This window comes from Sebastes fasciatus, chromosome 13 (assembly GCF_043250625.1).
Source record: "Sebastes fasciatus isolate fSebFas1 chromosome 13, fSebFas1.pri, whole genome shotgun sequence".
Lineage (NCBI taxonomy): Eukaryota > Metazoa > Chordata > Actinopteri > Perciformes > Sebastidae > Sebastes > Sebastes fasciatus.
This window is the reverse complement of record NC_133807.1, coordinates 21,183,137-21,196,510: the sequence shown is the minus strand read 5'-3', so window position 1 is coordinate 21,196,510 and position 13,374 is coordinate 21,183,137. Positions and strand designations below refer to the sequence as shown.

Sequence of the window (13,374 nt, the reverse complement as noted above, 5' to 3'; positions counted from 1 at the left end):
TCTTCAGAAGATCAGTGGCAAACAGAGGCCCTGGTGTTTATCATTTAGTCAATGCGAGGATGAGGACGTTCTGTCTGGGGATATGGAAATGAGAAGCCAACTCTGCGATACAGCGTGTTTGCACGATGCAGATATTGTCCCAAAATGTCTTTGAAAGAAAAACGTGGCCGCAGAGGGCAAAAGTCGAGATGTTTTTCAGAAAACATAGCAAGCTGTTAAATATTCACATGTGTTAATTAGCAGAATTGTGGCAGAATGAGCCCACAATGAGGAAAACAGATTTGTTTTCATTTCAGTCAGTTGACATGCTGTTGAGAAAATAAAACACTGGGTTTCTCCCAGTGGAATTTCAGCTTGTGTTTGAAATCAGAATCTCTTTATGTTGCACATGATGCGTATGTTTTCTGTGCATTCGTGAACAGCGGGCATCTGGGTGTGAGTTTATGTACATAACGCACAGTGTTTTCTCCAAAAAAATGGTTATAAATGAAGCCAAAAAGTGCGTCTTCCATTTAAATAGATTCCTGATACAATGGTCGAATGTACAGTAAGGGATTGCATGACGAAAACGAGATGGAAACTTGAACAATGAATGATGAATATATTTGCATATTTTGAGTGATCAAATGCCGAAGCTTCAAAAGTTAAAGATTACACAAGTGCTATTTTGGAAAACTGTATTTAATTCACATTGAGATGGAGATGGAGAGAGATCCTGAGAGACAAAGCGAGAGAGTCCTTAATTACTGGCGGCTCTCCAGAATGAGCCTTCTAACCAGTTTAGTTGTTGGCTGGGTTTTAGTCAGTTTGATGTGTATTGTCTAAACCCTCTGAACTGTGTTTTCACTTCCTCGTCCCCAAGAGGTGACACAAATGTATTCCTATTGCACACGGCACTATTGATTGTTCTTAGGTGGGAGAATTAATCCGCGGTGAGCACAAATCATCTTTGAGGCAGGCGTTTATTCCCACTCTCACCTCCAAGTGCAACACCCCGGATGCGTTTTATCGCGTGGTAATTTGAGTTTGTGGATGCGCTGGCATGCTCTGTCAACTTAAAGCCCCCGTCTTCAGTCCTTGCCCTCTTGAAAACACACACACCAGCCTCCATAAACATACACACATGCATGCTCAGACACTCGCGGACGCACAGATTAATGTCAAAGACTTTCCTATTTAGGATTCTAAAACATTATACATGCAGATTAAAAGCACATTTCTCCACGCACCTCCTCTGCTGTGGGATGTTCTGCGGGCTTGTCCCTTTTATTTCCTCCCCTCTTCAAAGTGGCACCAAATGTAATCCTCCTTAATGGATGTGTAATATTTACACTTATACCATAATCGCTTAAACATTCATTTACGGAGCCATATTTGGTTGTTCGTGTCCCTGACAGCCTATTTATCAAAAAGTAAATGTGCAGAACCTCGCGCCCCCTGCAGCAATCAATCAATATGCTCCTCTCCCGGCTACCATCAGTGGAGATACGTCTCAGGCCAAAATTAATCACTGTGAAGTTTGCATAATCCCCCGCCGCTTCCCCCCACCCATTACCCCGCGTTTGAGAACCTTTACCTTTGAAGACCGTTCTGATGACTGAAGGGATTAATCAGAATCTCCCCTTTCTCAAGGCTGATGAAATTGTAAGAGTTTTTGCGGCGGTAATATAATGTATAAAAAAAAAAGGGTATTTATATTCAGTGATTAGATCTAGCTTAACTGATTGTCTGGAATTTTACATTTCTACTTTTTAGAAAACTGTACATCATAAAATCCTGAGCAACGCAGCCTCGAAACCGTGAGTCTGTCTCAGCATTTCATCAGACAATCTGAAGTGGTCATGTAGGAAATAAATGAAAGGATCCAATTGAATGAAATTAATTTTTCTTCTTCTGATTATTGCTACATATTCTCAAACTCAAAAGAACCTGCTGAAATGAAATGTTCACATGGACAATGTGCCGCTGTTAAATGTGCAATAGCTGTAAATGTTAATGTACACAACTCATTGTTTGTTTGCTTGTTTGTTTTAGACATATTATACAGGACTAGCAGTATAAACAAGAGTGTGTTGGGAGAACGTCTAACTGTGCATTAATTGGTTACGATTTGGAAACTGCACTGGTTCCCAACCTGGGGCTCCCGACCCCCACTAGAGGTCGCCAAAGCTTCACATAGGGTCATGAGGCCTTCTTGATTTTAAAGGGTGTAAGACACCCTTTAAAAAAGACATACAGTTGTCCTAAATCTCAGCATTTCATTCATTTCTGTGAAGAAAACTAAATTAAATTGTTATTTTCAAAGTTTGGCTTGTTATTTAAGGTATAAACTTAAAAACTACGACTAATGTAACAATGGACAAGCGTCAGGGAGGAATTTGTCAAAAAAACAGAAGCCTATTAAGTATCTATGATTGTTTAGAAAAAGAAAAAAAAACACGTAATACAGAAATTTGTATTAAACGTTCCTAACAATAGCAGGAAAACATCTGTGATGCAATATTCACAGGAAGTAATCTGCTCAAAATTCATTAAAATCGCTTATTTTACACAAACTTCCTGCAGTTACTGTGTTCATTATTTTGGTTAATTGTACAGTTTATCAGTTGTTCTGTACCGTTATTGTTATGCATTGAATATAATATGAAATATCCGTAAAATGTCACTTAGGGGTCGTCAGTTTACTCAATATTAGAATTGTCTGATTCCCCAATGAAGACTGAACTTTTCTATTTCATAGTTTACATTAAAATGTGTACATTCCTTTGTCATAAATCTACTATAGATAACAATATAAATGCAAGTGAATCACAATAAATATGACCTTGTTACATCTAATCACATAAAGAGAGGCCTCAAACAGAAGCGTCTTTGCCTCGTTCTACACCAGGCTATATGAGCAGAGCATGGTAGTGAAATAAAGTCAAATTAACTCACCAGATGAATAACATAAATAAAACACAATAGAATAAATAAAATATAATGGAGTGTATCTAAATGAAACAAGCCCCCTTTGAATTGTAGCCCAGTGTAATTGCAGGGCTTTAGCCTGTTTGGGCAGAACACATTTGTCCTTCCCAAATGCAAACACAATAGATAACAGATCACATCAACAGTACTTTTATTGAACCATAAATGAACAGTACTTCTTTAGTCTTGAAGCGCAACACAGAACAGTCATGTATATGAGTCATTTATTTGCTTACTTAACTAAGTATTAAAATAACTTAAAATAGCTGCTGCTCCCACTTACTAATGAGAAAAATTGCATCTGGTCTCAGTTAAATTACTTAAAAGAAATTAACTAATAAAAGATATTTAAAACATTCATGCCTCCGCACCTGTATAATATTGGCTCCCTATTTAGCAGTGGTTTATAACACACATAATGTAGGTGTAAACAGATATAACTCCTCCTGTGGGCACCCATAAGCAGAGGCTGGTGTATAAACAGATAACGAGTGTCAATATAGTAAAACAAAGTTGGAATAATATAAAATATGTCTTCATAGGAGAAGTTATGATTGTTGACAAATACTAATAAACACTTAAATGGTTTATAACAGACTATAATGTAGTTGTATGCATGATATTTTATTTAATTTTTACCTACTCTTCTATAAATGCTAAATAGGAGGATTAAAAGTAAAGGGCATCATCTCTTATAAAATTAATATTTCTCCGTCTTACAGTTACTGGGGTAACCATATCTCAATTTCATACTAATTAACCTGGCAAGGTTATTATAGCAACAATATTACACATTTTAATAATGTTATGTTATATTATGTCTACCTCAGATCTTTGAAACCAAAATAGAAAGTAATACTGCATCCTTGAAACAAACAAACCACAGTGACATGCCCTTTTCATCAGGTACTATACAGTATGTTCCTCTCATGCCATTATGCAAATGGAATGATAATAATTCAAATCAGTAAACAGTATTCTGAACAAAAGCATAACAAAGGCAAAACTGTTTTGTGTTTGTGTCTTGTTGTTACATACGCACATCGTGTGTTGTTATGGACACAACGTAGAATATTAAATAAACATAAAAAATGTAGGAAAAAGCATTGACACCCGACGAGCTGGAGTTCCTTAAAGGACCAGTGTGTAACTATTAGGGGGATCTATTGGCAGAAATGGAATATCATATTAATAAATATGTTTTCTTTAGTGTATAATCACCTGAAAATAAGAATTGTTGTGTTCTTGTTACCTTAGAATGAGCCGTCACTCTGATGAAACCTTAATCAGTCATACACGGTCAATAACCCTTTAATACCAAATATCCACTGCTGCTGTTATAGATTATATTCTTACAGTCTTTAATGCACATTTTTAAATTATAACTTACAGTCTTTAATGCAAACTCTTTTGCAATATGTACATATCATCTGTCACTTTATGTACATATTGTAATATATACATACCTGTCACTGTAAATATAAATCCTACTTAGTGTACATACAGTATATAGACACCTTCACATTTGCATACTGTACATAATCATCCAGTCTATGTATATCCATCTGCTATTTATTTCTTTGCACTATTTAGAGCTGCAACGTGATTGACTTCATATGCAGGTTTGAATGGTATGGAACATGAATCATAAGACATTAGTGTTAAACTAAAGCAAAACTCACTTTTGAATTACTAGATTTAAAAAATTTAAATCTTTAATATAACAAAGGGTCGCTGTGTAAACCTTGCACTGGTTTGTCTCCAGACAGTCAGACAATACATGTAGTACAAAGTCATATCAATCTAAAATCGGTCTGGCGGCACATCTGCCTAAGCTCGCGCCAGAGGAGCAATTTACGATCATGGTTGTTTTCACACGTCCTAAGTGGCCAATTCTACGTCCCAGAACTCCATAATGTCGATAGCACATTTGCTAGTGAAATAGTGTTTCTGGGAAAAAGTAGAGAAAAAAAAAACAGACATCAAGCATTACATGAGAAGACTGTGTGTCTGATAATGGACATAAGAGCTGGGAGGCATCCACATGAAAAACAAATGCACATACTGGAGGCTACACACACACATAACAACACATGAAATTGTCATTGTACTAAAATGTGAAATTGTTTATGAAATATCAGACTTCTTAATTATGCTGCCTCTTATCAAGTGTCAGCAGGGCATTCCTGCAGATTTGTGCATTTGTGGTATTTGTTTCTTTTATTGTTTAATATGCTGTAAAAATGAACGCTCTAATAAACGCCACAGGGTCAAGTTGTAAGCATGTAAATTGAAAATTACGGATGATGAAATAATTCTGTGAAACTGAATTAATCTCCTGCTGTGAATCGGCGTGGGTGCAAATTATCACCTTTGGGTATTAAAATAAGGATGCTCCAAAATCCAACATTTCTCAGTGGTATGTTAGGTACATATATTATTTGATTTCTCTGTGGAGGCTGGACTCCTGTTTTTGTTGAGGCTTCTTCTTTGTGCTGTGAATCAGTCATGAACATTTCTGACAAGAAGACAAATATCACAAACCAGATTAGAAAAGCCTGTGACAGTCTCATATTTCTACACATGTTATTACATGCTATCATATTTATTTCTGAATGATTTACTGACGTTGTCATGGCAACAGCTGCTCCATCCTCCTCATCCCTGCTCCTCTTCGTCTGATTTCATTTTTGCTGTTTACCAACATCTCCTTTTCATGTTTTTCCAGACATGCTATTCCACACCTGCCCACCAGGTGTCCTCAGTCGGTCACCTGATGCATCACCTGCCTGCACAGCTGCTTCTCACTGAGGGGACGGAGAGCTGAAGAGCACAAAATGGAGGTAAGGGATCTCTCCATCACTTTTAGTGTTTATCCTCCTCTGTCGAAGTAAAACTTGTTCCACAACAGAGGAATGGTTTGCAGAGAATTATGAAACAGGAGTACAAATACGCCTGTTTGAACTTATTGTCCTGTTACCAACCAAGCTAAGCTAAGAAGATTGCTAACTGACCATTTGCAGGTTTTATTTTCCCTCTTCTATAACTTTTATTGAATAAAATGGTGTGCAATGCTGAACAAAATGCCGGTGTTGGAAGTAAACGGAACAGTAGAGAGAAAACTGAGAGAAGCTCAGGGTGCTATTGCGACTGACGATAGCGATAGCCCGCCAAGGCCAGCTATAGGGAATGAGAACGGGAATGTGACGTCATCGACAGCAAGTAGGACATTTTGGGAGGGTAGAGGGTGAGAGTGCCGTCCGCTGGCTGTTTACTGTAAGTGTCAAAAAAACTGCTGAACTAACACAAAACACTACACAGTGAATAAGATGTACAAGTGTTCTGTTGTGTAATTAAACGAGTGGATGGCAGAGCAACACGGTTGTTTAACCGTTGCTGTTGGCGTTGCTACCGAGCCAACTCAACGCGTAAATCGGTCTCATGTCGTCCTTGAAATGTGGTTATTGATATAATATTAAGTTGAGAACAATGAAGACTAAAGATAGCCACTACATTATCTTTTTTTGGATGATTGTGTCAATCGGCTTGGATAGGTCCTGAACCCAATCATTTGTAAATTTGACATCGGCCTCCAAAGATTTTCATTTTTTAAATTGCTGACAGGTGTAGGCTCTAACGCCAAAACACATCAGTGACCATAATGAGTGGCTAGCTGTCAAGATCCTCTTAATTCGTAAGGATCAATGCCGCAAACTAACTTAAATTTTATAATACAGTATATCCCCCGTTCGCCGACCGCCACCTTACTCCTTTACTCCAGATTCTGTTTGTCGTCTTGGTGTTTCATCGTTAGTGCTGATGACCTATTCGCTGCCGTTTGTCTTCTAAACTTAGTATTGCTCCCTTTAAAGCTTGCATTCGACAAAGTAAATGCTGTTTTCACCCTGCCAGCCCTTCCAAAAGGTGTGCTTATGGGTTCAAGCCTCGTCTTTGATTGTTACTAAGCTGTGCTGTATTTATCACACATAGAGGTTATAAAGCCAACAGAAACATTGTAATACTATCAAGGTGTTGATTGCGATGCAAATGATACTGTTGTGCAAATGAACTTGTAGTCCACAGCTCAGCTATTTTCAGAGCCTTCACTGGTGACAACACGCTGACATAACATTTCACTTTACAGTTTAATCAGGGCTGAATACACAACAGAGTATAAACAAGCAATCTAATGGAAACCGAGTGTTCAGTAATATTAAATATTGTGGTTATTCAGCTTTATCTCAGATTTGGGGTTAATCTATCCACAGGTTCAGATTCCTTTATTTGTACCTGTAGGTAGATTTGCAGTGACAGACGAGGCATCGCTCTTGACACACATTTTACAAACAACACAGACAATATAACATGGTGAAAATACTAAATACAAATGGATAAATAAGTGTTGCTTCTATAGCATCTGTGCAATGTTGCTATGACTTGTTCATCTAAGTGATGGCTGCTGGAACAAAGCTGGTTTTACATCGCTTTACTCTACACCTTGGGACTATAAAGCTCCGTCCAGAAGGAAGAGGCTGAAATTCACTGTGCAAAGGATGGGAATTGAGCCGGTTATCCGCTGTAACTGTCTGCTGTACGTACGGAGACCCTGGGTTACCAATCAGCCTACTGGACCATAACAATTTGAATCTGAGAGTTTCTGTTCTTTAAAGATAGGTTTACAAACCATGACACGAAGGAAAAAGATAAAATCGATTCAATAAAAGCACAATAGAATGAGGTCATCATGGTTTAGTTGATGTGGGAATACAGTTTCCTCAAACACTGGCTTCACAATTTTCTTAAAAGTTCAGTTTTGAGTCAATAATTGTCAAAGATATCTGTGAGATTGCACACGGTTCACTGTCTGTGACTTCATGTGTGTGGGCATGTTAACTAAAATCAGGTCGGCAATAATCTACATGATTCAGTTTCAACAAGCCATTAACCTGACACTTACTTTCCTCAGATAAAGAGACTGAGAGAGGGATGTAAACGTGTCTTAACGTTGAGTGACATGAGGTTGAGATACTGTAGTGATACCGCAGTCACTATAATTACCAGCCGAGACAGAAACGCTGGTGTTGTTTTCACCTTGTGAGTCTGTGTGTGTGTGTCATCATGGCGTTGTGGTCCTGGGGACACCTGCCACGGGATTTTATTTCTGCAGACAGATTTTTTCACCGCAATAGTGTTGCAACCGTGCAGGATGCTGTCACGAAACTTTACAGGTGTGTTGTTGAGATCAAAATGAAGGTCAAGTTTGAAGGTGGGTGTGGTCCGAGCAAGGGTGCCAGAAGTAGGAGGTAGGAAGAGTGGAAGGGGGCCCCCTCACCAAAGAACGTATACTGCCAAGAAGTGAACGTCAATTGTATGTTTCACTGCAACATCAGCGCAAAGCAGCAAAGCTACACTTCCGGCATTTTGGACTGAAAGCGACTACCGGACGCCAGTAAAACATCCGCCTACAAAGTGCCGTACAAAAGTAAAACAAAAGTATTTCTATTGTTTTGTGATCATTTTAATGTCTCTACCAAAATGATCTGTGTTGAACAATAAAAAAATTATAAATATGCATACTATTATAACTATTTACTTACTTATTTATTAAACTTTTTTGATGCACGTTCATTATGCAGAGGAAAATAACTCTAGATTCAGCTATTAGTTAATTTTACAACTTTTAGGATATAATGATTTAGATGAGGGCTATTTAATTGTTCGTACTGGGAAGTTGATTCACCTTGAAAAAAACTATCCTCTGATTTACAGACGTCTCTTTATACATCCATGGCCTCATTGGTGTTTTCAGTCCAAAATGGCGGCAGCGCTACCACAGCGCCATCTAGCGTCTGTTGTTAAAAGCACCTGAGTGTCGTCTCTTTGCTTCTATACTTTTTGCCCTCAATTTATGCCCCTGGCCCGATATGCCGTTGCGGTTGGTGTGATCCCATCGCAAGATGCTCTCTAGTTAAATATGGTTTAATTTTCAGCATACATTTATCTTTGTCACCATAACACTTTAAAAGCCTCAGTAGCCTATGAATATAGATTACACACCAACATTCAGATTTTATGCCGCCTTCTTAATTGCCTCTTACCAACTGTTCTCAGAAACGGCAAAGATAACTCTACAGCGTGATCAAACTTAACACACCTGCTTAATAAATGAGGAGGAAGTTTGAATCCACTCTGACATAAATCAATTGATGATGGTTGTATGTGTGTTACTGACTGTGTTACAGGATAGAGGAGGCCTTGTAGTACATATTCATTTTTTTGTTGTCGTTTAAATCCATAAAGTGCATTTCAAAAGACACAACTCAAGACCTGCCTTTCTGTGGTTCTGGTGGCCCTGTGAGGCTGATGGATGAAAAATTGTCAACTTTACTATTCCTAGATTTTTACCACTAGTGATCCAAAAAATTTCAGCATAAAAATCTGTTCTTGACCGACTATTATGAGCCTGTTTATATCAACTCTATTTCATTCTTTTCCATTAGACCTGTATATATCTCTTTTTATACAGTATCGCACCTATGTTTATTTAAACGCAGCCATGCCCTTTTCACAGGACATAATGAAGGGCATGGTGAATGTGCAATGTTTGTCAGAGATTTCCTGCCACGGTCACTGGCTACCCATCAGAAAGCAAACATTAACTGACAAAGTCTGTGTAGTGCAAATGCATTTTTGCAAATGCATGTTTGGTGCCATCTGGTGACTTCAAGCGTCGGAGTTGAAGGATTTAAATCAAGTTCTGGGCGCCTGATGTATGATATAGAACAGCTGCCATGATATTGCTTGAATTGATTGGTGGAATAATGAACAAATCTCCAAACACACTAAGTTTGCGAAACATACTTAATTAGGGAGCCCCTCAGGCCCTATATATATCTTATGGATAAATATAACACTGCAGTACCATGCTGTGTTACATAATGCATTGTTTTTGTAAGTTGCTCCTACATGGAAGAAGGGAGTGTCTCCCCTTCTGCTCTTCTCTCTGGTGGGAGCAGAGTCGGCAGTAAAAGAATTAGTGGTATAAGAGTCACGCAGTGTGTTGAAATTTGTGACTGTTGCTGGGAGGTTCCCACAGGAATGTGTCGCAAGCCGTCACCTGCAAAAACAACTAGTAATCTTGAGCAATGCCCGGGGGGGATTGGAGTTACATTCTGGGCGAGTCAAAACATGAAAGGTTCCGTATGGATCTTTATGAGATACAAGACCTGAACTGAGCTGCAAAGGGTCCCATAAGATCACAGAGGTGGGCGACTTCATTGAAAAGTTATTTAATTAAAGACAACTCAGGGGAATAGGGTAAACTTCCCCAGTTGTATTAAGGCATTTTTTTTGTATTACAAGTTTTCTGAAATGTTATGTTTACATATGTAAATGAAGCATTATTTAATGCTAACTTTTAGTCTACAGATGCAAATAGACAGTCTGCAGGAAGACATGTTAAGGAAGCAAAATAGCCCAAAATCTCAAAATTGAATTGTGCATGACAAACAGTTTTTGCGTGGGGTGTCTCGCCTTAAACCAACAAAATAACTGAAGAACAACAATTGAAATGAGAATACATTTTCTTGAAATCACCATAAGTCCTTAATCCTCCAACATACAGAGGTGATATCAATACCACCCATGTCTGACGTGAAGGCAAATATGCTGACACAGAGATGTTGTCTAATTAATACATGAAGAAGTTTGAACATTCACCTAATTAGCATTATTGATGATGTTTACTATATTGTGTTCATGGGATATTAGGTGGCCCAAGTGCCTCTTTTTGAGATGTAACTTTCCGTAAGGGATGGTGTGATGCTCACTTCACGGAGGACACGCCTGTGTTTGTATTGGAACGAGCCCTGTGGAGGTGTAATCACACCAGGGAGACTCCCTCCACCTCTCTGCACGATCTGAGAGAAAGGAAACTTGACGCTGCTGCTGCTGCTATCTAGCACAACTCGTGTGTTTAACTCCAAAAGGTGAATATAGTTACTCATATTTATAGCAGGATTATAACTTAACTGTGATCTATGTCTTGGTTAGCGTGTACTCTCAGATAATTACAGCTCTCGTATAAGCTACATTCACATTTACTGCAGAAAACGTACTGATAAATTCAGGAGTTTTGTAATTGAGAGGAAGAAAATCAGCTTCTTTGCCTTTTTTAAAAGGATAATTTGCCTTTACAACAATAGAGGATTTGTATTTTTCTTTGACCAAATATGACTTTAGACTTAAATACTTTTTTTTATGTCTTTTATATAAAAGAAAAGTATGTTTTCTGCTCCATACCTGCTGAATGGTGACCTGTTTGTGGATATACTCCTCTAAGCTTTCAGTCCTGTTCCTCTTGCAGCCAAGATGCCAGAAACAGCAGAAGCTGTGTCAGCCACTCTCACCACCAACAGAAACTGCACTGTAGAAATATCCAATGTCAGCAAATTCTACTGCCTCATCAACCCCAAGTAAGTCTGTAACTGTATTTACCAATTTAATACATGGAGATGAACATCAAATCTGAGATCAAATACACAAAAATGTTTACTGAAAAGGGTTCGTATGAATGAGTGACCTAATACATGCAAAGATAATGTGATGAAAAAAAAAGTATTTGCTTTTTTTTTCTGAATGCACCTCTAAAGTGGAGTTCAGTGCATGTTTGTTAAGTCTATTAGTCACCTACATCACCATTGTTTTCTGCACTTAGAAATAAGCTTCTGCATGGTGTCATGGCCTGTGTGTGTGCTCAACAAGTTTGATGGGTTTCAAGGAGAAGTATTCACTTTCAAAAGGCTTAATGAATTTCTTTGAAGTGCTTTAAGATTGCAATGCCTGATTACAGCTCTGAATTAGCATCTTAATACTATTTAGTATGCAGTCCTCTCAGAAAAATGTAGCATCCACACCTTTTTTTCTCTCTAATAGTCATAGAAAAAACAGCTTTCCAGCGTAAAAACTCAGTGTTACTTCAATGTGGTTATACTGTCTTAATTTTAAAGGGGATATATCGTGAAAAACTCACTTTTTCAGTGCTTGTGCAAAGGTGCACCATATTTTTTTCGCTAAGCCAATCCGAGCAGACTGGGCGTTTTCGGGAGGGGTTCTTCGAGAGACAAGCGCTAAAACGGAGCGTTTCAGACAGAGGGTGAATACAGGTGTATTCAGACAGACAGTATGAGAAAAATAATGTGTTTTGAACATTAAAGCATGTAAACATGTTCTAATAGAAACCCCAGAAACTAAACCCATTCCTCAACAATGACATCTGTCAGTTTCATCCACTTCTGTGAGAAATTAATAAAACAAAACAATAACATAAATAGAAATGACCCACGTCTACTGGCATCTCTACCATACATTTATCTAGCCGTGGCAGGACCGTCCGTATCTTGGATGGGTGGTTTTCACGTGTGACATCACTTTGCTGAGAACATCCACCTATCCATCATGCACTGACACACACTGCCTCATTGCACATCGCATGCAGGTACACTCACTGTTGCTTAGAAGTCCACAGCAGTGCTTGCACAGTCACACTCCATCCATCAGCATAAGGTAGTTCAGGTACCCTGGAAAGCCCAACACTTGGAAAGTTCACTGACAATCTCCAGAAAAACTTACAAAACTCTTGTTTTTCCATCAAAAGTCTGAGAAGTGTGACATGAAAGTGATTGGTAGTGACGGTGAGGATTTGTCTCCTGCTCTCTTGTGTAGGGTGTACATGTCAAGTGGCTACAGCCACCACCCGCCCCAGCCTACGGTTCGCCCCTCAATGACCGAAGTGTGCTCCTTCGACAAGGACGACAACACCGCCACTGGCTCCGTCGGCCTGCTGACCTACGACCTCTTCAACATGCAGAACAGGGTAGCCTCCGAGCGCATGGTCATCATGTTCTCTGTGCCCTATGACCACAACATCTACAAGAACCGGCTGGCCGTGGGCGTGGTGGAGCATTCCCGTGCCTGCGACAAAAATCTGTACGAGCAGATGTATGATGGGAAAGACCTCACTGGCTTCAGTCGCTCCGAGGCACACGGCACTGGGGTGGAGTTTAAAACTCAAAGCGTTGATGTGAGGGCTACAATGTCTTCTATTGGCAAAGCCATTGTTAAAGTGGAGCTCTACGATACAATGGGTCGTTAGTTTGTACTTTGTTTTGTACCCAACAGAATAAATATACTTGATTTGATTTGACTACTGCTGCATGTTGACATCCAGAGACACATACAGAGGAGAGGAAGACAGATTTTGCTGTCATCTGTATTTTGTGTCCACTGAAAGATATCAATATCTGACAGCCAGCTCATTGATTCTCCATTAGCTTATTTCTTGGGCTTATGTGTATTGTACACTCCCTTTTTCTTTGATTATGGTAATAAAACATTCAGACCCGA

General features: G+C 38.9%; 1 protein-coding gene across 2 annotated transcripts; it reads left to right on the top strand.

Moving 5' to 3' along the window:
* The first annotated feature begins 10,800 nt into the window (after window positions 1-10,800).
* Window positions 10,801-13,374, top strand: LOC141780772 (uncharacterized). Of its 2 annotated transcripts, none has more exons than XM_074656147.1 (3): window positions 10,801-10,958; window positions 11,336-11,444; window positions 12,694-13,374. In XM_074656147.1, the coding sequence occupies exons 2-3, from the start codon at window positions 11,341-11,343 to the stop codon at window positions 13,121-13,123; spliced, it is 534 nt and encodes a 177-aa protein (XP_074512248.1). In that variant the 5' UTR covers window positions 10,801-10,958; window positions 11,336-11,340; the 3' UTR covers window positions 13,124-13,374. The 2 variants fall into 2 exon arrangements, with proteins under 2 accessions (XP_074512248.1, XP_074512249.1); XM_074656148.1 differs by having other exon boundaries at window positions 10,812-10,958; window positions 11,312-11,444.

What these genes read in the sequence shown, in the direction of transcription:
- LOC141780772 (XM_074656147.1), top strand. Translation starts at nt 11,341, where the DNA reads ATGCCAGAAACAGCAGAAGCTGTGTCAGCCACTCTCACCACCAACAGA. An exon ending in TACTGCCTCATCAACCCCAA is followed by an intron (nt 11,445 to 12,693) that starts GTAAGTCTGTAA and finishes TCTCTTGTGTAG; the next exon opens with GGTGTACATGTCAAGTGGCT.